Source organism: Phasianus colchicus, chromosome 9 (assembly GCF_987193195.1).
Source record: "Phasianus colchicus chromosome 9, bPhaCol1.hap1.1, whole genome shotgun sequence".
Taxonomy (NCBI): Eukaryota; Metazoa; Chordata; class Aves; order Galliformes; family Phasianidae; genus Phasianus; species Phasianus colchicus.
This window is the reverse complement of record NC_143444.1, coordinates 17,816,439-17,839,668: the sequence shown is the minus strand read 5'-3', so window position 1 is coordinate 17,839,668 and position 23,230 is coordinate 17,816,439. Positions and strand designations below refer to the sequence as shown.

General features: G+C 37.9%; 1 protein-coding gene and 1 long non-coding RNA gene across 2 annotated transcripts in view; one reads left to right on the top strand and one right to left on the bottom strand.

Moving 5' to 3' along the window:
- The window catches only part of PKN2 (protein kinase N2), a 52,714-nt gene that overhangs the window by 2,633 nt on the left and 26,851 nt on the right, over positions 1-23,230 (top strand). The window contains exon 2 of the mRNA XM_090146393.1: positions 19,220-19,520. Within this exon, the coding sequence (XP_090002519.1) occupies positions 19,220-19,520 (301 nt within the window). The remainder of the gene's footprint in view (positions 1-19,219; positions 19,521-23,230) is intronic.
- Positions 1,400-19,213, bottom strand: LOC149916847 (uncharacterized). The gene is made up of 3 exons (XR_016469245.1): positions 12,678-19,213; positions 3,516-4,119; positions 1,400-1,959 (listed from the first exon to the last, which is right to left on the bottom strand). It is a non-coding gene; the product is annotated as an uncharacterized LOC149916847 (long non-coding RNA).

The window sequence follows — 23,230 nt, the reverse complement described above, 5'->3', positions numbered from 1 at the left end:
TCCATCCTCATGAATCAGTGGGACTCTCCTGGCATAAAAATCTGTAGACTTTCCCAACTGCTGACTAACAGGGTGAGAAGTGGGTTTTGGGAAAATAGGAGAAACAAAAGGGCAAAGTCACTAACTGCTGCAAAGAAAGTGATAAAACAGATGTGACATATGCACTTGTTTTGAAGTGAACTCCAATTAATCAAACAGGCCTTAACCAGTCTGATTGCACTTGTTTTCACAATGAGTTTTGTGTGTGTGTGTGTGTATATATATATATGCACACACATTAAACTTATATACATATAGTCATATAAAAAGTACTTTTTAAAAAAGACTTCATATGTTTCTTAAATGCATTTGCTGGCGAATATCCACATCTGTCCTACTACTGCTGCAAAGCATTTTTTTCCATTCTTGTTATATTACTTCAGCATTTCACAAACAGGGGGAACTATCCCTTGGTTCTAAGCAAGTTTTCACATAAGTTTGTTCCAGGCAAAAATCATACCACTTATTCCTCAGTAGTCACCAAATGCATATTAGAACATAAATCTAGTGGTAACCGAACATCCTTTTAGTTTGCTTTGTTTAGTGTGGCTCCAACAAGATTTCCTGCTTGCCAAAGACTGACTGAGAGCTCACGTAAAGCCCAGCTTACCTTTTTACCTTCTTTTTATCTCCAGTACAGGTTCTTATGTAGGAGGGGGCAGGAGCTTGGGTAAGAACCTGTATTGCTGATGTTGCCTTCCCTTCCAAAATTCTGCTGTCCTTCTCTGAGCTTGCATCCTTTTAGAACTTTGTCCAGCAGGTAAAGTGGCCTCGCAAGTGCTTGCTTTTAGGCTAATTGCAGAGCCTTTAACCATTTGCTTTTTGCTGGAAGTGACAAGAAAAAATGTTATCTTACAATGCAGTCAGCTGTTAAAATAAAGCATCCATGAAATAAAACTTTTTACATTCCATATGAAAAATGCTGTCTTTGCCTTTTCAAAATCACCATTAAAACAACAACAACAACAACAAACAAACAAACATGTTTTTGAGGTAGTGTGCATTTCTAAACATTTGTGCTTTCTTGTGAGTGACAATAGCTGTCAGCATAGTAAACTGGAAAGGCCTAATAGAAGTTATTACTCAGGCCATTTAAATGAAGCCATTGTGTATGTAAAGTGACCATGCTTCTGGGTGTTCCCTACCACTTCTTTTCCAGAGAGTAACATAAATGTTTTCATTTGTAGACTTCTACTGTTAATGTTACAGGATTTATTTTAAGGAAAAAAATTGTTCATTCAAAATTGTGCTTCCAAAGCAATTTCTATTTTATTAAAAAATATATTATTTGTTTTCATTTGCTAAAATTTAACAGTTGAAAGAGTTTTTCAAATGCCATCAAAATTATGTATTTATAAAATTACAAAATATTTGCAAAAAATGTTTCTATACATGCACTGGTCGGTATGACAGGATTTTTTCTTTCTTCCTCACTGATATCTTCCTTAATGGGCACCGTAGTCGCATTGTGCTCTCAGATGCTGTAGTCAGGAAACTTGTAAATGTGCATTTCACATTAGAGTCATTTTAAAAAGGCCATTGCTAACTGGTTTGTTTAAAGGAGTGATGAACAATACCATGACTGAAATGTATGTAAAGTGAAGTTTATGCTTACTTGATGGCATTTCCTGTATAGTTTTTACTATTTGCTTTATTTTTCCATTTTATATCTGAGATGAGATTATTCATAAAATGAATGTGATTGAAGAATGCTCAGTATTTTGTTATCTGCATGCAACAAATGGGACAACTTTGTTTTCTGTGTAAATGTGCATAAAGCGAGGTGCTTGAACTCACCATGTTGGACTGAGCTACCAGATGCATCTCTGCAGACCTGCATTTCCTTCCTGGCTGCTCTGCTCGCTGCCGGGTGACATTAGGCAGACGACTTTGCTTACTCATGTTTCAATTTCCCTGTCCCTAGAATAGAGGTAATGATGCTTGCTTTTTAAGAGATAAAGAGTACTGGGTATTTATTATTAGCTGTGGTCAAGTGCCTAAGGACACTTTAAAAAGGTACAAGTAACCTAATTAATTTGTTTTGAACAGCCATTGTAATTAGGCTGGATATTCAGCCATAAGACTACCTTCAGCTTCTGTTCAGCTAGGACAGATTAGCCTCAAATAATTTTGTATTACTCTTCTTTCTCCTGAACAAGAAAATGTCACATTTGGGTGAAATTACCTTAAGCCATTCTGTTGCGGTTTAGACATGAAAATGTGTGCAGCTGCTTGGACTCCTCAGGTCCCTACAGACACTTCCAGAACTGGTGAATTTAGGGAAGCACTTCAGTTTTTTTCCATTTGTGGGTATATATTACTCTTGAAACAGTACTCTGTTCAAAATTTGTATTAGTAAAATATACATCCTGTCCTCAGTGGAACATAAACAGTCCTTAAAATACCTTAAGGTAGGTGCATAGGTAGGGCTTTTAGTTTTGTTTTGGTTCGTGGGTTTGTTTCCCCCATCTTCTGAATTCTGCCAGTCTGCCTGCTAACAGAAGTCCACACCATATATAAATCCTTGTATACATTTAGCTTAATTTTCTTCATAAGAGCAAAGGTCTTTCTAGGACCCTGGTCTGTTATTTTAACTCAAAATACGTCATTAGTGATGGGTAGTAGAAAAGTAGATTTAGTTACAGTATGCTTAGTAGCTGTGCTGGAAAAGTTGTATACTCTGTGAATGGTCATTCATCATAATGTAACCTAAAATCTATAGTAGAATAACTAGGTAAACATGTCTTTTGCGCTGGGGAACAGTGGTTTAAGGGCTTAATAATGGGATTAGGAGTCTCTTCCTTCAGTGTCTCAGTGCTTTGCTGAATTAGAGGCTCAGACATTACTTGGCCTCTACTTAGATTCAGAGTAATGAAGCCTTATGGTGTGTTCTATGCAGCACAAGGGTCTCTGCTTTTTCTTTTGGCTTTTCTCGGAGCTCACTTGTACAACTGCTGAAGGTTGGTTGCTGGTAGGGTTGTTGTTTTTGTGTTTTAATTTTATATTTTTTTTATATATATTCAAAATATATGTTGGTTTTTTTTTGTGTGGATCTATTAAGTGGATTAGTTCAGGAACAGACTGAGCTGAAGTTTCTCTCATGAGCTAGTTGCTCTGTATCAGAGGCATTTGTATGATATTCTGAAGTTCTATTTATTTTGAAAACTAGGTCTGCACTTCCTACCATGAGGAAAACGCCTTCTTTGCTTTTGGTTTTGTTTTTTTTCCTCCCCTAGAAGAAATGAAATTTATGTTGTAGGATTCACAATTTCTGCTACCTTGAGATGTGATTCAGAAGTACTACATTGAAACAGGAACTAATAGCACCCTGAGTCAAAGTGTGTTGGGCATGCCCTTACCATAATGTTACATCTGGTCAGTGTGTTTATTTTGAGCGCATCAATGTAACTGTGTCACACTGCCACACCTCCGTATCATTTCAGGTTACTGCAGGCTTTTGGTTTCTGGTCACTTACCATGATGGCTCACTCTGATTTGGATTATTTGCATGGCAGTCTGAGCATGCATCCTGTGAAGCAAAGTTCTGTTCTGTGGGTTTTCTCGTGGTACTTTTTGGGATCCAGAACTTTCAGGAATCCTGTGACTGTGTCAGATAAATGCAGTTTTGTGGCCTCCACTGACTGCCGGCACAGCTTCTGGCAGCTGCCATGGGGTGTATGGCTGAGCACTGTGAGGAGCAGACATTAATGTGAACAGTTACCTTCTGCCAAATGGATCAGCTTTTCTGGGAGTTGTTCTGTTGCTGTACTGTCAGTAAGAGAAGAGCCAAAAACCAGGGTGTTCAGGCCAAGGCATTTGCCTTTGCAAATAGGGTGAACAGTCCATTCCTGCAACACAGTAGTGGTAATTTGCTGGTGTTGAAGACCATGGCCATAACTTCTGTTTTCATTGATACTAGATGCAGATGCGGGTATACTGTGTGTCAGAGATATGGCTGCTTTGGCTGCAGTTCTGTTTGTTGTACAGTGGTGTAGTACAGAGCTGAGCACTCCTGGAGTGACTGAACTGTGATGGCAAAATATGCTCCTGGTGATGGAGTTTTTTACTTCTGCTGGGCAGCTGGAGGGGAAAACAAGTATATTAGCTCATGTAGCTCCACTAGGACAACTGCGTCTATGCTAAAGGCCTTTGTTGTACTATTACAGGCATGCACCTGTGCTCCTCTAGTACCTACGAATTGTGGCTCTGGGTCAGGATCGTTTTGCACTAGGCTTTGCTTAATGTGGAACAAGAAATAGCTGCCACAAGAAAGCATGTGACAAAATAAGTGATGGAAAGGCAGGGAGGAAGAGGAAGCACTGGGATGAGCAGCTCAGCCATTTGTCTGGAGACATGCTGTAGCAAGGGAGTGCTCAAAGGAGTGTTGGAAGGATGTAGTTTTGTAGGTGTTTGGCAGAAAATCTCTTCCAAGGACTGGGGGATGTTCGAGTGTGTGGTATGGGTGGTGAAGAATGGTGACCAGGCTGATGATGAGTAGAAATAACCTAGAGGTACCAAATAAGTTTGGGAAGGCCTTGGCTATGGAAGATCGGTACATGCAGATTTTTTCCTGTTTGGGTGGGGTTTAGTTGTTTTTGTTTGGTTTGCTGTATAGAAAGGTTAATTCGTGTGACTTGCTCTGACCTGTTAAGCAAATCCAGAAAACTGGGTTATGTTTTTGGGTTTCTTTGTTTTGCTTTGTTTCTAGGTGGGAAAAACAACAATAAACCTGAATGCAGACAAAGTAAATTAGTTTTTTCTGCCTCTAATTCTTGTGGGTTTCCATAAGCCTGAATGCATTGGTTTTTAAATTCCTGATTTGTTCTCTACATAAATACAAATCAGGGAGCTTGAATTGAAAGCCTGTATTGTCTGCTTCGTGTCTGTAGTGTTATGTGCAGTAGTCAGTGCTGAAGCAAACTGATGCTTCTGTTCAGGGTTTCCAAATGTTTGCAGTCCTCCAAGGTAAAAGGATTCTGACTTTAAATGAAGCCTGTTAAACAGAGGAACACACTAACCTGATAATGAAATTAGAAGAACCAGTGGCTTTGCTGAACATAAAGTTGAGAAGAGCTGGGGGACAGCTTTCCATTAAGTTCTGAGATAAATCACACGGATGATATGGAGCTCTGCTGATGTGACAGAAATACTTCAGAGCAGATCAGGTCAGAGAGGAACTTCTTATGTGGATTATAAGACCAGTAAACGACAGGAGTGTTGTCTCAGTGCTGAGCATACAACGTGGAGAATGTTGCTCAGCTCTCGGACTGTGGTGGCTTTTTTGATATCCCGTAAAAATTAATATTTGGAATATATAAAGACCACCGTAGTGTATATTGTCTTTATAACATTTGCATATATATTACAAGGATTCCTTTTTTTTTTTTTTCTTTTTTACGTTTGAGGGAAGTTGGTGGTTGAAAGCAGCAGAAAAGTCTGTTGGTGTTTTTTTTTTCTTTTGTTTTGTCTCTTATTTTTGTTTTTTAACTCCTAAACACAAATTGCTTAATTAAGCACGAAAGAATTCCAGGCTTTAGTGTGTCACTGGTGCCTTTAAACTTAGCAACTCTGTATATTTGAAAATTGTAGAAAGGTTTATTCAGTTAGTTCTGTTGTTGTAGATGACTAAGATACCAGGCAGATCTGTGACAAATTTAGGATGGAAAAGTTCTGCTTGTTCATTGTTCTCGCTGCACACTGTAACTGGAAGTTTTGCACATGCAGACTTAATCGTGTCAGACTTCCTCAGCTGGTGCTGCTGCTAAAAGCAGTTCTGTGCCATGTTGTGTTGCTTTACACTTGCGCAAACAGCTATACTGTGAACAGATTTTGTTGATAGTTTTGTTTGAATGTTTGTGGGGATTTTTTGTGTTGTGGTTTGTTGTTTTTTTTCCCCCTAAGTTAGTTTTCAGCCTGATCTGTTTCACAGTCCAGCTCACTGTGTGGCCATATAAAGGTTTGTACTGGCATACGTCAGGGAATAGTCTGGGGTAGGAACAAGCTGTTAGGAGAGGCTAGGACTGCTGGTTCTTTAGGGCTGCTTTTGTGTGTGTGATGCTGGTTTGTGTAGTAAAACATTCATCAGATTACAGGCCTGAGATTTACTCTGTGTATGTGGTTTTTGCTAGAGACTGTGAAGAGAGTCCAATTGTGCTGCAGATGAATATACAGATAATAAACAATATGCTCTGTCTGTGGCAATTCTTTTCTAGCTTTGCATTCTTCAAGCAGAATTCTTATAGTATCCTGCATGTGACTGTAAGAACCTGTCTGTCTGCAAAAGCCTTGAAAATGGAATTGGTTTGGACATTATGCATGGATGGAAGATGTAGTTATGCTTACTCTGATGACAAAGACTGAGAACAGCATTATGGTTTTGTAGCAGCATGCAAGATGTATGCGGGGATACCACCACAACTTTATTTACTAGGCTTCAGAAGTTCATGCTTGGGCTTTTGTGTGCTCAGAGCAAAAGAGCAGTTCTGAAAAATTCAGTCGTCTTGTTATTTCTGTAACTAAGTAAGGGGGAAAAAAGCAAGTGTTCAACTGAAACAGATGGGATCAAATTTTGGAGTGGGAAAAAAAAAAATAACTTACTGTGCAAATAATATAACATTAATGTCCAGAAAGACAATAAAGTGTGTGAGGTATTGGTATGCTTCAGTTATTGAATAGTTCAATGACTGCAAGCCATTTGAATATTTAGTGGGGAAAAAAAGATGAGATGAATGTTTGCAATAACAGAATAGCTCTTAATGATCATATCATCATCAATTAAAGCTCTAATTAGAGGACTTCGATGCTGTACAGTGGAGGTTTAGCCAAATTTAGGGGAGGAAAGGCCTGAAAATATTGTGCACAAAGAATAAATTAAAGGTAGCAATGTAATTAAGTGTTTTACAATTACTGTTTCTTTTTCCTCTTCTTAGTGCACACTGACAGACTGTGGGTGTGTTTTTCATTGCCAGCTATGCCATTAGGATTATGGACATTATTTTTCAAGTTTGTGCTGTGGGGGTGAGCATTATCTTCAGCATAAGCAAAAAGAGGGGTTTGGGTGATTCTAGGTGCTCCAAAGTACTTCTGCTGCCAACCGGCTCATCTGTTTTTCTAGGCAAGAACCTTTCTGCCAGCTCACAGTTAAATGGAAAAAAAATACTTCTGTTCTCTTGCCTACCTTTCTTATTTCTTTGTCACAGTAGGAGAACTACAGCCCCATTGTGATAGATTTATGACTCAAACTGTTTGTCATATTATTGGAGGTGTGACTGAAATTCCTCTTTCATCATTGTGATGCATATTATCTCCTCACTTGGATTTTTAAGTAACATAAATCCAAAGACCTCCAAAATGTGCCTTCAGAATTTAAGAGAAATGTGCAGCCTGTCATTTTTTTTTTTTTTACAAGCACAGTGTGTAAAACCATCCATTGCTTTTCTGCTTCAAATGTTTATTTATGTGGAAGACTTTGCAAAGCAATTAAGAGGAATGTGTTTTAGGAGAATGTTCCTCATATAGATACAACTGCATGTGACATGACAGGATTATTTCTTCCCTACTTCTCAAACTGCGTAGGCTAACATTTAAAGCGAGATGATGACAAAAAAGTGTCAGTTTTTCTTAAAAACAAAAGACAAAAGTACATCATCGTTTGTGACAATGCTCCTGTTGACAGCTCTTTGGAGAACTTGAGTAACTATGTGGGCTTAATGGCAAAGAAGGAATACAGTAACGAGATTCTAGCAAAAGGTTATAGGAGAGGAGTCACACTGAAGGCGAGGTGTCAAAGGCTTGTATTGAAAGTACCAAAATAAGTGTTCTGTGGATCTGCAGAACACTTGAAAATCAGCAAGGCCTTTTTATGTAGGGCATGTTCTAAACTTAGTGGCAGCAGTAGAAAAGTAAAAGTACTGTAAATCGTACATGCCTAACTACTAGTGTAGCATTCTTGAACTGCTGCCCATTTAGGACTCGGCAATCTCCTTTAATGGAAGCGTGTTTTCTTCAATATTTGAGCTTGTTTATTGCTTATAAATAAGCTCATCTGAAGCTGGTGTTTGAGGTTGAGAATAACCGTGTGTTACAAGTTATCGTTTGCAAATTAGCATATCTGTATAACTAGAGATCCTTAGGAAGATGGTTTAAATTCTGTTATTGAAACTTATTATTTAATGACATTTTTTTTTTAAGTTGCTAGCATTTGTTTCTTAAGTCTCTCCTCTCCTGCAGAGCTGGAAATATGAAACTGGCTTAAAGAGTGTCTGGTTTAAGTTTCAAAATACTTTACTTCAGCATTGGGTTTTTTTAACTCTTGTTCTCTACTTCCTTACTCATACCAGTTAGCCTGAGTCAAACTAAATATTTGTCAGCTGCCAGAAAAATAATCAGTTCTAAGTTTCTTAGGTGCAAAAGGACAAGGAGTGCTGATCTGCTCTAGGGTATTGTTCAGTATCATCTTCTGTTTCTCAGGTTAGCAGCCAGCACTAATATTAAAATGTTCTTCTGAAGTGTTTCTTCTTGATGGGAGTAGCTCAGTGACATGGTCAGGGCAGCAGCTGCCACACTTGTGGGAATTGGTTTCTTTAACTCTCGTTTGATTCTTGAACCAGATGACCTTGGGTATGGGAGGAAGACAAGGGAGAGACGAGTTCTGTAAGTGGTCACACATTTTTGTAACTCTTTCCTTTCTGTAACAGATAATGTTTATGGACTTAAAAGTAATATGATATTTTTTTTGGCACTTGTCTGCCTTCCTGTTCATTACATTTACCTGAATGAATTTATTGACAATTTCAACTTTATGCAGCTGTTCAAGTAAGCACACTTTAAACCGATCTACTGGCCTCTGCATTCCGAATTAAGTTATTCACATGCATATTCTGAACTATTTTCTTTTGCATTTCCATCCATCGAGACTAGAGACAAAGTATTATCTGCAGACTTCCATCACTATTTTTTGTCTTGTGCTCTGCTAATTGTAGATATTGAAAACGTTAAATGTTCTGATTACTTTAATGAAATTTTCCATTGTTAAAAATTAAGCTGTCTACTATCCCAACATAGTTAAATGTGTTTTTATTGCAATAAATATACTTGAATCTTCATCCACAGTCAAATACATCTACTAGGAGTTTCTGCAAATTGGGTTGCAGCAGCAATAAGCATTTCAGTGGCATATATGGGAACGATCCTCTTCCTCCCTTATGGCTGGCAGAAGGGGAAGGGGACTGCTGTGGTGCTGCTCAGAAAATGGGGAGAACCCGTGTCTGGACAGAAGTACTGTCTGTAGCTCAGAATACTTTCTTACCAGTTTCTTACCCCCCTCTTAAGGTTAAATAGTGGGAAATGTAGGGAAGAAACCAGTAATTCTCAGAGAGGTTAGAGAAGTGTATAGCTGAAAGGATGCTAGCCTGAGCTAAGCACAGCATCTTATTTGGAAGATACAGACAGATTGATTCAAAAATTTGTTCTTGTGTAGTTCTAATTTTGTTATTATTGGGACTGATTTTTATTTTCCTTCTGTGACTTAGCATCTTGACATCTTTATTGGAATGCTTGAGGGAGCTCAATGGCCACACTCACCCTTCTCTTTCAAATACAGCTGGAAAATACAACCTCCTAATACCATGTATTGAGTCAGAACGTGCTGCTCTTTGTGATCAAGTAGAAGTCATGCTCCTGCTGCTTTTTCAGTTGAAAGTTAGTTTGTGTATTTTTGTCTGCTAAAGACAACGTGGTTTAGATTAGATTGCTCATTATAGAGAAACACAAAGCAGATACTCGTGGGAATACAACAGGTTAAACTTCAAACCAAAATAGCTTCTGACTGTAGCAATTTCTTTCTTTAGCTTGAAGGACTTCTTCGTGAAGGTATTGCTGAATGTCATACCTTGGGTATATTTTTGTAGCTCCTGGTAATTAGTAAGCAGAATATTCCACCACTGTTTAACAAATTTTACAGGCTACTGTTCGGATTGCTGAGTGTGTTCTCAGGCTGCTCACTAAAATGCTTCTGAACTGGAATGGAGCAGAAAACTTTGAGACTTGATGAAAAATGTCATCAAAAGTTATGAGAGCACCAAAATCTGTTGTGCTGAAATATTTTTAGAAGGTTTTTTTTTTTTTTAAATTTAAAAAAAGTGTGAAAATCTACTATGTAGATATGCACTGTAAAATGGAGTGGGGCTTTAATACTAAAAAGGGGATGAATTTAGACTGAAAATAGGTTAAATATCACGTGACTGGAGACTCGAATATGATCGATGCTGGAAAGTGCATAGCACCTATGTAGAATATTATACAGTCTGAAAAAGGAAAGGCATTGAAATCACCATCAAGTATGCCTTGCTTTCTGAATACTTCCCAGTGTAAGAAACAACATGTAGTTCCCAGTGCATTTATAAGGTGAATCCTTTTTTGCCATTATTCTATAGACTTAGTTTTGTAGCATATTCAGTAAGATTTTTTATAGGCACACGTATACAATGATGCATATAAAAGCTGTTGCTTTATATTGCTTATTTGGTTAGAGGTGCATTAGTTATTTGGAAACTAATGCTTCCTGTTTTCATTTTAGCTGCTATTGAGACCGGTCTGATAACAGCTAGATGGAAGAGTCCTACACAAGGGTGTATGTGAAATGGAGAACAGCTTGCCTGGGAGATGATTTGGATTATTGTGCTGTAGGTCAGTAGGGGATCAGGGCTCCTAAAAACTACAGAAAATGCAGAAAGCTTAAAAAACAAAAACCTTAAGCAGATTTGTATTTTGAAATGTGAATGTATTAAGACTTTCTGTAGTCCACATAATCAGCAAGTGAAATCACCTGCCTCTTTCTCATTGCTCTTGCACATGAAGCAGCTGTCAGAAAATTTTCTTCTTGCTTGTGTTTGTAGGTTAAGACAGGCTTCGCATTGTTTGTAACTTCTATAATACCCAGGGAATTCTTAAGTAGAAAATGGACATTAGGAGCTAGTGGGAACTTTCATACCGTATTTCAAAGGTCAGAGAAAGAAAGGATTACAGAAACTATTCAAATGTATCACAGCGGACATCAGCGATGCTCTGTAGAAGTCTTAAACAAATGGGGATGTGAAGTAATGCTTCTATAAATAGCTGAGTGTCCATCCATAAACTTCTACTGGAAAGGCATGGAATGAGATGCCTGCATCTCTGCAGATGGAATTCTGGGTGTGGCAGTGCTTACCCTGATACTGAGAAGTGATGAAAAGTGATTTTTTTTTTTTCTCTTTTTGCCACTGGCCACCTGTAAAGATAAGAAGGGAGGCTCTTCCATCTTCCTTTTACTGCTGGAGTTCAAAACGAGCAAGTTTCTCGGCTGCTTGGAGTGGACAGTGCGAACATTTCCTGACTAATTTCAGATACAGCAACCCAAACTACTGTGAAAGAGTTCTCAATTCTGGAGTATAAAGGCGGTTCCTTTGTATAAATACAAGCATACATCCCTTTCCTGTTTTAAGAAAAAAAACCTTTTCAATTCATCTATCAACTGAGGAACTCACAAGCTGTGGTGAGAGCACTGTTAAACGGTCCTAGAAAGCAACAAAAAATCTGGTCCCTTTACCAGGATCAAGTATTTGGCCGCTTGGCCTTTTGCCTCATAAAACAGATGTTAGTATTATCTCTGATATGTATTGCTGCATTTATGATGTACAAAATAGTTGGCTGCTAAGCATGATGGCTCAATTAGAGTGGAATGTAGACTCTCAGCTCTTCCATTAGTTTTGTAATGGCTAAAAATAGCTCTGCTAAAATATAATGAAGTTAAATGGAGTAGCGCAGCGGTTGTCTGTGCTCAGAGCTGGAATTGCCAAAAACAGAGGGATTTTTTCCAGGCATAATTATCCATCCCAGAAGTAAGGACTTCGATACATGGAGTGTTTTGTTGTGCTTTTTGAGTGAAATGAATAATTGGTTTGGTTGTCTGTTTGTGTGTGTTTGTTTTTTCACCATTGTCCTGACATTTATATATTATCACGAAATTCCTGTTTCCTGGCTGAGGATTCCTTTTACATCCTTTCAGTGACTTGCATTTTCTAACCTGCATGAACAGTACTGAGAAGTCCCAAATTGCACTGACGTATTTTTAATGTAAGGGTTTATAGCATTCTTCTCCTACGGTTTACTGGGGATATGTAACATTTCAGGAACCACAGCTTACCAGTTGTGGTAATAGCTGATACTGTAATTTGTGGATGGGCAGAATGGACAATCTGTGAATTCTGAGGCAGATAATAATACATTTTAATTAAATAATAGCAGCTATTCTATAATTTACTTACCATAATGCACAAAAACCAATTCATAAATGGGAGTGGACCTGCTTGTCATTAAGTGCCAATGACTTGGGTTTGGATTCTTAGGGTGTTAGACAGTGCTGTTGTGATATTTCTGCTTAGCAATTAAAACTGCAAGTAGGAATTTAAACCTGTATGTTTATTTTAATGTTAACGTTACAGCCATTGAAATTGGATAGTTGCAATGGTAACTGCATTATGCTAAGTATATTTTCTTAGATTCATGCTCAAGAAATTATACGGCCTTTGTACAATATGCATTGTATTTGAGAAGTTACCCAAGTCATAAGGCACAGCCGTGACTCAGATCTATCTACTGACCTTTTTACCTTTGAGAACATCTTCCACCAAGTAAAATATCGTATCCTGAAGCTTGGATGGTGACTATTTTCTCCAGCATCTTGAGCTGTAAGTGTAATGCTATTCTGCTCTGAGGGTTAAACAAAATCAGATAAGTATTTCATATAAAGAATCAATAGAAGTATTGGAGTGAAGTAACGTAGATTTATACTAACTTCCTGAAGCAGCAGGAGTGCTTTATCTTAGGTGTTTACTTCAATGCCTGCTTCAACAGATACCTTACTAGTTACTGCTTATTTGGGGAAGGGGGAGAGAAGTCATGGTTTCTGGACAGATTACTGGCTTCTGTATTGCATGTCATCAGAGTTAAATTCTCCATACAACATCTGCAAGAACTTATTTTTATCTCAAATAGTTCTGTATCATATTAATTTGTATTTGTCTGCAAATGCTTCAGAGCAGTAAAACAACTGCTGGCACCAAACTTGAGCTTCATCTGACTGCAGGGAAATTCATCAAGTCAAACTGAGACAAACCTGGTGATAAGAATTGCTCTCAAAACCTTTTTTCATCTCTAATAGTTATTCAGAATGTGTGTTAGTTTCTGAAAGAAATGATACCACACATACCCATTTGTAATGTTTGTTTGGCAAGAATATTAAAATACACCCTTTATTTTAGAAGTGCATATTGTATGTATTCTATAAATTTTAGGCTATTAAGATGAAGTTGTTCTTGTATTTCTATGATATAGAAAATTACAGATGTTCTCATGATGATAACAATAACTCCATGTTTATCTGAAAATGGTTTAAAAGAACCCACTAAACTCCTCTCGATGCCTATTTTTTACTAGCAGTTTTAAATGAAAAACAATTAACCATTCAGTAAATCATTTTTGCTTTATATTGAAAGAATTGGTTTGTGCTTTTGGAATTTAATAGAACTTCTACTACTGTCTGGTCTGGTTGAAACCATGTTACTTTAAATGGAGTTTTCTTCTGAGTATTTGTTCTGCTTCTTTGTCTTGTTACACTGACTCAGTTACAGTAACGCCACTGATCCCATCAGTATTTCACATGCACATAAAATTAAGAAGCTGAATTATAACTAGTACAGCAAGGTCTCATAAAAGAATGGAGAAATGACATTACTGCAGGCTCAGTTTCATATCCTGGTCTTCTTCCTGGTCACATGTAGTACAAGTTGTGACAGCGGGCTGTATTCATTGCACGGGAAGTTCATGCTGTCTCTTCTGAATGTAAGCGCGTCAGGTTTGTTTGTGATGTGCTGGCTTCTGCTGCAGTTTGTTGGTTGGGAGTAGGAGCTGCAAGTTAGTTGTAGAAATTGGGGAACAGCTGAAGTGCCCATATCCAGTGACGGTTCTTAGATAGTGCGGCCATCTCCTGAACTCAGATCCAAGTGCTCCTTGCTTGTGCTGTGCTGAAGCGTTCCTCAAGTCCTCACTGTCATAAGAGAGGCAATGGTGGGGATTTTCTTTTTGTGTTTTATTTCTTACAAGTCTCTTTGCAGGTCCTTCTCCTTGCTTCACTCATCAGGAGTTGCTACGGTGAGAAGCAGCTGAAGGCAAACATTTCTTAAAACATTTTCTTTCTCTTCCATGAAAAGCAAGCTCTATCCTCTATGTGGCTTGCTATAGTTAGTGCACAGCACTGCCACGGTTCTGGTTTTGTCCTGCAACCTCAGTAATGAACTTCTTGGGTTAGTAACCTTTGGCCTAATCAGGAACTGTTGGTGGCTGCAAGCTTAGGTGGGAATGGGGAACCCTACATAGCCAAAATGATTAGTTTTGCTTTAGTTGTGGAGGGTTCTTTTAAGGCAGAAGGGAAAGAAAATATACCACTTCAGAAGGTAGCACTGGGGGCACCAGTAGTTGTTTTTAATCCTCCCAGTGCAGTGTTCTCGCAAGGCACAGTGTACACATTGGCCATCCCTGTTTTAAGGAGCACTTCTTTGCACTTACTGTACCTCTTACTGGTGCAGCCAGGCACTTACTGTATGCACACAGGAATTGAACCCCATTTAATGGGCATCTTACTTGAATTTATCCATGTATAATGCAATGCACCACAGTTATTTGTACCTTAAGCAGCCTCTTGCTACAAAGAAGAGAGCTGTGACTTGGATTAAATTTAAATCCTTGTTTGTAATGTGTTAGCATAGAAAACTAATGCCAAAATCTATTAAGTCTTCAAGGTTTTTTTGTTCTTGACATTGGGTAAGTACTGAGATCTTGACCACAATCTTATTTTCTTCTGTGCAGGAGGAAACAGTCGATGTAGTTCTAGTAATCCGGACAGAGTGTCACAGCTGGCTTTATGAATGTCTTTGGGGAAAGGGGGAAGGAAAGTTAGCAATTGATTAACGTTGTTCTTAAAATCAAAGACTACCTTAGTTTCAGGAGTTGCTATTGCAGGCTTCTGGGACCTTGGCAGTTAGTTCAGAAGAACAACTTTATTTATTTTATCCCTTAAAACATAATACAGAAAACTATAATAATAGGCCTAATAGTTCCAAATCTGTATTTCCAGCTCCTCAAAAGGAAATTAAAAATGGACACTTCGTCTTTCTGGATTATGGTAACTGTATTATATACGAGTATAAACAGCCAAACATTTTTGGCTATACTTGTCAAACAGGTTTTCTTACGTTTCAGCGAACTGTACTAGACGTAAAATGGTTTCCACAATTAAAGAGCATATAAAAATGAACAGTAATACATGTAGGAAAAATGTGCGTGGTTTTACAGTGAGTTTTTTGTATAGCTTTTTTTTTTTCCCTGAGGGCAGGTTGATTGCAAGTCACTGTGAAACATAAATGATATTGTGCCCACTCAGTAGTAGGTGCTAAGCGTGCTGTTGTTTAAGACCCTGCTTACATTTCTTTAAGAATTCCTAGCAGAATTCAGCAACCTGCATTCTTATCCTGTATTCTCTCAGATGAATCCAGCGGATGAACCAATGTAGCTGTACTGTGCTGCTAGAAGCAAGTCTTTGGCAGTTATTAATGCCCAGGATTTTAAGGTTATCTTTTTCTTCTTAAAGGTGGCAATTTGAGGATTTCATTTAAATTGGAAGTCATTCTGTCTATACAACAGAAGCAGATTCTCTGATATATTCACCGTCATAATAATCTCTTCTGACTCTATTACTAAAGGACAGGCTCAGCCCACTACCCAGAATTTTCAGCGTCTGTACTTAAAATGTTTCCCAGGCATACAGAAATTGAAAGCTAGCATCTTGAGTTCATCTGTGCAAATAGATAGCCTTTGAGCCCACACTCAAAGTGAGGCTGAGTCATTAGGCTGTTGCAGTGGGACACATATATGTGGTTCTCTCTCAGCAGTATTATCTAATTTGTGGTCCTTGATGATTTATTGCATTAAACATAGTTTGTTTCATTACATGCTGAAATGTTTCCAAAATCTCCAGTCTGGCAAACAAACGTGTATTTTCCCATTGCAAAGAAGTATTCATCGCTGCCTGTAATTGCCTTTCTTACAGCCTAGCAGCAGGTGGTTGCGATGTGTGCAGAGGTGTGTCCTGGGCACTCTGGTGTGTTGGAGGGACAGACATCAAAACATAAGCAACAAGTGAGAAAGATAACATTTTTGAAAGAATATTCAGCTCTAACAAGAAACTTTTGTCATATCTTAAATCAAGTACCATCAAAAAGACTTGAACATCCTGTGTTTAAAATCATTTCTCAGTTTAAAAGGGTTTTGACTTGGGGAAATGCCTTTCTTAAAAAACCTTAACCCTCCTACTGAAGTGTTAGAAGTTGTGTCCAGTGGTGTCTGTTGTCTCTGTTTTGAAGCAGAGTACCACTGAAGCCGCTCATCTGTCTGACACGAGGTCCTGCCTCCAGCCATCCTTGTGTCTCAGCAGCAAAACACGTCAGAGCACGAGCAGAGCAGCTTCCCTTGCAGAACACCCTCCTGCTCTATTTTCACAGCAATCTTCAGTGTCTCTGGGTGCATGCTTTCCTCCTTTGAAAATTGTTTGTTTCACAGTGACCTTTATGCCACATGAGATGTGTAGATAGCCAGGTGACATGACGCTTTTTGTTTGTAAGTGGCATTAACTCTGGATGACAAGAGGCAGAGTAATGCCTGTGGGTTTGTTTGGGGTTTTCTTGTAGTAGCTCTTAAAAGTTTCTGCTCAGTTCTAGCATAGGAGGCTTTGTGAACTTTGCAAGAAATGCTGCATCCTAAGGCATTGGTAGCCATTGATGGTCTTGTCTGTATATAAGTATATATAAATGAGCAATATTATATTTGTGTGTATAAGTACTTAATATTTATAAAATAGCTATTTTGTAACAACACTGAAATGCACAAGTAATGCAACCAGCTACCAGTAGTAGCATCCACACTGCTGATGTCTTAGAAGCAGCTTAAAGAAAGACTGTATTGTGAAACTCCAACTCTAGGAACAGAGGTTGTGCTGAGACTGCTCTGAGAACTTGACCTTAGTTACTGGAGTCTGAAATGCAAATCACTAATGATCATGAGAGGGTTCCAAAAACCTGTTCATTGAAGAACATAACACCCTTGAACAGCTGAGATGTTGGGTTAGCGGAGGGATGAAAAACTCCCCTGTAACAAAATATCGTATTGTTCAATAGATAAACGACTGACTGAAGTCTCTTCAGGAAACCCTAGTCTAGAATATTTCTGAATTATTTATATTCTAATTACATTGTTCTGTTTGAGAAGTGTACACTCTTGGCATTCTTAGCATACTTTAGGTGCTAGTATGGAAAAAAAAGAGATTTGTTTTGTTTTACATCTACCTTTCCTTCTGCAAACTTTAAAAAGTGAAATATCATGCTTTGAAGGAGGTAAGATGACATGTTTGTTCCTAGAATTCTTGCAGAGTGACTACAAACTGTCATGACTTAAAAATACACTTTTTGTACACGCTGTTTTGATCTTTGTTTTTAAAGGGTAGATCATAGTGTGCTAATACCTACATTTTTATCTGTTAAAGCAAACAGGGAGATCAGAGATAGGAATCTAATTTGGGTACACTCGTTACTTAAACACGAGCAAAATGACATACAGTTGCTGTATGAATTTAGATTCAGTTTCGGTTGTTTCTCAACACGAACCACTCAGCATGTGATCGTTGATTTCCTCCTTGCTGGCTCTGAAGCTTTGTACTGGTTGCTTGCTCATCGCTATTGATCATTCTTAAGGAAAAAAATGTTGATTCTTTTAATATGCCTATATATGGAAACAATGTCATGGATCTCCCAGTACAACTATTAATAGCCTCTCTACATATGCATAATAAATAATTTATTTTAATCTGCACTAATAGAAATGCACTTGCAGGAATGACAAGTGCCTTTTAAATATAAATCTGCATAGTTTTTTCCCCTTGCATGACTCACTCAGTTTGTCATTTCTGACTTGTTTGTTTGCTGTCTCTTTCACAAACAGCCAAATCTTGTGGCTAAGTGATTATTCCAACTACTTTTAATAGTTAAGAATCTTTCAGTTGCTACCTCTTCATATTAAAAGTGATAGTTATGGGTAGAAATTTTAATAGCAAGGGTCTAAAGATGAGTTAGTAAAGCTTTTAAACCATCCTTAAAAACTTGTTAGGGGAGTCTGTACAGATATAAATATTTTGACTAGCATTATCTGTTGATATGCATGGCCCAGGCAGAACCTCCTGATCCTCATCTCTCCAAAAGTAGCTAACACAGAACTGCATAGGATTCCTTATTCCTGCTGGTCATGGAACTACAACCTCAGAGCTTTCCCCCTTGTTTTATTTTTTTGTTAATTAATGTATCATAACTTGAAGTGACTGAAGATGTTCATGTGTTGATACAAATCCAGAATGTTAACTTTTATTTCACAGTTATTCATTTTGAAGAAAGGGGTTTTTGTGTCTGAAGTTTGAGTTGGTGAAATAGATGTAGAGCATATCTAGAGATTGTGTGTTCTGGGAGCTCATTAAGATTTATTAGCCTGATGCTGTTCTTTCTGAACTCCTTCCCAAATGTTGTTTTTTGCAGCACCTGCCTACCTAAATATCCAGACGGTTCTGTTAACGTGATGAGGAAAGCATCATGAAGGTTTTTTGTTTTGTTTTTTTTTTTTTACTTTTATTTCTAATGAAGTTAATGAGAGTTAGTAATTGTTAGAATTTAGTCTTATTTCCTGTTTTCATTTCGTCTATTAAAAGACACAAATCTAGAAAATTATAAATGTGAGTCATTAGCTCTGAGGCATATAAATGCTAGGCAGGCAGCCATGACAAATCCAGAAGTATTTAAATCTCTTGCTGATAAAAATAGGCACAGTAAAAATGTCAATAAATTTAAAATTAACCTCCTGTAAAATGTAACCCCTGTTAACATGTAATGTCTTGTGAGATTGTTGCTTTGGGGCAGCATGTAAGTTAGTACATGGTCTTAAAAAGTAAGTATTTAACATATAAAGGCCAAAAGCCAGTCGCTGCAATTTGCAGCATATGTTGTCAAGAAACCATGTCTTCTGGTAGTTACATTGATGTTTTTCTTTCCAGGGGGATGCCAAAAGTCTTCTGGTCTCTGAGAACCTGAGCACTGGCCAAAAGTTGGACTTTTCAGATACAATGGTACAGCAGAAGCTGGATGAAATAAAGGACCAAATCAAGCGGGAAATAAGGAAGGAACTTAAAATCAAGGAGGGAGCTGAGAACCTCAGGAAGGTCACAACAGATAAAAAGAACTTGGCATATGTGGACAACATTTTGAAAAAGTCAAATAAGAAGTTAGAAGATCTGCATCATAAGTTACAGGAGTTAAACGCGCACATTGTTGTAACGGATCCAGAAGATGTTACAGGTATTGTACGTTATAATGATGGCAGTTTACTTTTGTTAGTTTACATAAACTATTGCCTGTTTCAATTGGAAAAAAACTGCTCTGGAAATGAGCAAACCTGTAGGTGGAAAGTTGGTTACCTGTGTATGCTTGTTAGTTCTGACTCAGAAATGAATGTCCAGTCCCTCTGGGTTGAAAATTGTTTTCTGGGGAGGAGTATGGACTATTTGTTGATGTGTGAAGATGAATGTAACCTGTGTTAATTCTTCACTTTCAGTTATTACCATATTCATATATTTTCTCAGTCACAGTAGTATCATCTAGTGGCTTTTCATTATATAGAAGCAATTTTCCATATGAAATATCCACAGTGAGGTTGCCCTTTTTAAGATATACTGAAATTGTTTTAATTAATATTTTTTGTGCCTTGGTGGTGAGTTGATATTACTTTTGAATATATATATTTTATAAAAATATCAGACTTGGTATTTTAAGATGGAACATTGTGAAAGTGAACAGTCCTTTTTCAGCTTTATGGAGTGACTTAGGAGATGCTGCCAGCCTGTTGATTTCACATTACGTGGACTCTTTCTGGCAAAAAGTTAAATGCACACGTGCCATTGAAGGTGTTTATAAAGTGAGTGCCAAGCCTTAAGAAGCTTGAGCAGTAGAATTACAAGACTACATCATCCTTCATTTTCTAGAAAGGTTGGTGAGGGTGAGAATTCAGGAAAATACTGGTAAGCGATAACAGGAATGCATAGTATCTGGCCCTGCAACGTGCTAGGAAAATGTTGCAGTGTCTATGGTACACTTGCACAATGTGTCCTGCATTTGTTGCTTTTGAGGTTTGAGAGCGACAGTTATGGGGGGGAAGGGGAACTAGTGAAGCAAAATAGTTGCTGCAGCATGAAATGAGAATACATACATATGCGTCAGAGATGGCTGTTGGGTTTTTTAGTAGGTATGAAGTGTTCTGTTTCATACTGGCTGAGGTTTATGAAATTCCTCTTCAGTGTTGAGGGTAGAGGGGCCTTTAAAGGAACAAGCAGAAGGAAAGAGAAAGAAAATTAGATGCAAATTCTCTAGAGACCAAATATAAAAATCTTTGTAGACGTGGATATGAGAAATGAATCTAGTAGCGGAACCTGAAAAGCAGATGGCACAAAATGTACAAAAGGAACGCTCCCTTCCAGGGCAGCATTTTAAAATTGTCAGAAGGAGCTAATCAGCAGTATTGTCCTTGTGCCTGTGCACATCTCAGAAAATACAACAGACCTTTAGAAAGCACTTAGTAGTTCTAAAGAGATTTAGATCTTTGGGTGCAAATAAATAATTAACTAATGCTGTTCAGGTCCATGGTAAGTTTCTGAAAATGCCAGCAGTGCCCATTGCTTTTGTGAATAATGGATAGCAGCCAGACTCATCCTGCCCTTTATTCTACACCAGAGACTTCATGAAAGGCTTAAGGAGTAGATCAAAGTTGATAATCTTATGTACTTCTAACTGCTTTGGATGCATGCTAAGCCCCTTAATACCTTAATACTACGTTTTTAACTTTCATTCTGTTTAAAATGTTATTGGCAGATAGCCCTTACAGTCTTAATTATTAAAACACACCCTGAGAAAAGTGCATTGTTTCTTAACTGCTTCAATTATTGCAGGCTACAAAACTTTATAGAGATCATTTTAAAATCACATAGGTATTCCACTGTAAGACTCCTTTTAATATTTTACCAACTTCTAGGAAAAAAGTTTTAAACCATCCTTTCTTAGATCCACAATCTATAACCATCCACCTCTCCAAAGCTGAAATTACTGAGCTTTTGTATCCTGTTTGCCTTGTAATTCAGTTGCCTGTCTCCTTCCTCGTCCATGGTCACTCAGTCATGGGGAGAAGGGTTGTCAATCTGCAGACAGACTGAGTGCTCACTAGCAGGTGCATGTCATCTGGATGCTTTTCTGATTTTAATGTTGAGGTTTTTATCTCACTAATAGCTGAAGTCAAAACTATAGGCCTAGGCAAAGTAAGGCTGCTAGTATAAAGACTTAGGACACTTAAGCCTACTCCGTGTGTATAAAATATCTGCATAATATTCCACAGATATGTAGGGATGTGGCCTCAGACATCCCTGTTGTCTGACAGCACAGCTCCGTGGAGAGGTCACAGCTATCTCAGCCTGGTAATTCTTGCTTCTGCTTCAGACTGACATCATGAATTTTATAACCATTTCCTCTAGTATGTAAGAGTATTCCAGACATTATCTTTATTCTAAGTTGCAGCTTTTTACTTGTATTTTACCCTTTTCTAGTCTGTTAGATACAAGTGATTTAAAAGAGTGAAGGATGCATATGGGAAATTTTTAGACTATGCAAAGGGTAAATATGGAAAATAAGGTTAACAAAACAAAACTGTGGGAGTCGAGGCTTATATTCTTTTGATATACTTACGCTATTTTATACTTTTGGTGGTCCTAGGTTTTCCCAGACTTCTAAGTACGTTGTAAAGGTTACTGGGAGTTCTAAGTAGCAAAGTCAGGACTGAGATCCTTCAACAAGTAACACCGAGAATAGTTGTCTGTAAGGTTGTGATCCTTTTGATCTGTCAGGCCTGCTCTCTGAAGATTTTTGGACTGTTTCTGTTTCTATTGCTTGTCTGAAAATGTATAGTGGTGGCTTCAAAAAGGCATTTACTCTTCCCTTGTTGCAGTATGTGAGAAGTGGGTGTGAACATATGTTTGTAAAGTGCTCTACACTTACAGCTGGAAAGTGTCACACAAGCTGTTGTGACTCTTACTGCTGCGTATGGTGTCAAGCAGTGGCTTGCATTACTTTTTTTTCTTTTTCAATGAACCACTAATTTATAGTGCAACTACTTTGTAATCAGCACAGTGTAATTTGTAATTTATGTAGGTAGGTCACTCTGGAAGTACTGTCTCCTATTTATTTCCAGGGAAACAACAACAGATACAGAGAGCACAATAACACTATTTGACAGAGCACATTCTCAGCTACAAAACACTACTTTTCAATGCAGTCACCACCATTAGCTGCGCATTTTTCACCAGCCATGAATGACAGCCTGAATGCCTTGTCTGTTTTTAAAAAAAAATAAAGTAAATAAACCTGCACCTCTGGAGGAGGCCCACTGTCACTGTTGCCATTGCTGAAATACATCACCCACCACCTCACATCCACTATTTGGTCTCCATAAAGATTCAGCCAGTGTCAGTGAATGTGACTGGATACCATTTCTCTGTTTGGAGGTATTATTTTCATAGCAGCCCCCATAAGTTAAAACCATTGAATGTAATCTTAATAAATCTTCAGTAGAAAAAACGTGTCATTAACATTCAGTTTTAAATGAGTTGGGATATTTTGATGGTATCTTGCCTTGAGTTGAAAGCTTTCCACGTCCTGATCTCATAGGAAATTATTTTCCCAACTACTTAAATTGGTATTAAACCTTAACCAAGAAGTATACTCTGCTAAAAAAAAAACCTGTATCATTGAGTGTGAGGATAGATACGGCAGCTGACGTGTGCTTCAGAAACAACTATAACCATAATGTATGTTTACTTTCCAGTATGAGGTTGCTGGTAAATCTAGATCTGTTCTGGAAGTGAGACTTTGCACCCAGGTCTGTCCTTATCATGCAGTGGATTAGTCATACTAGGATGCAGGGTTTTAAAATTTGTGTGTCAGCACTTAAACGTGAAGCAGAAGATGCA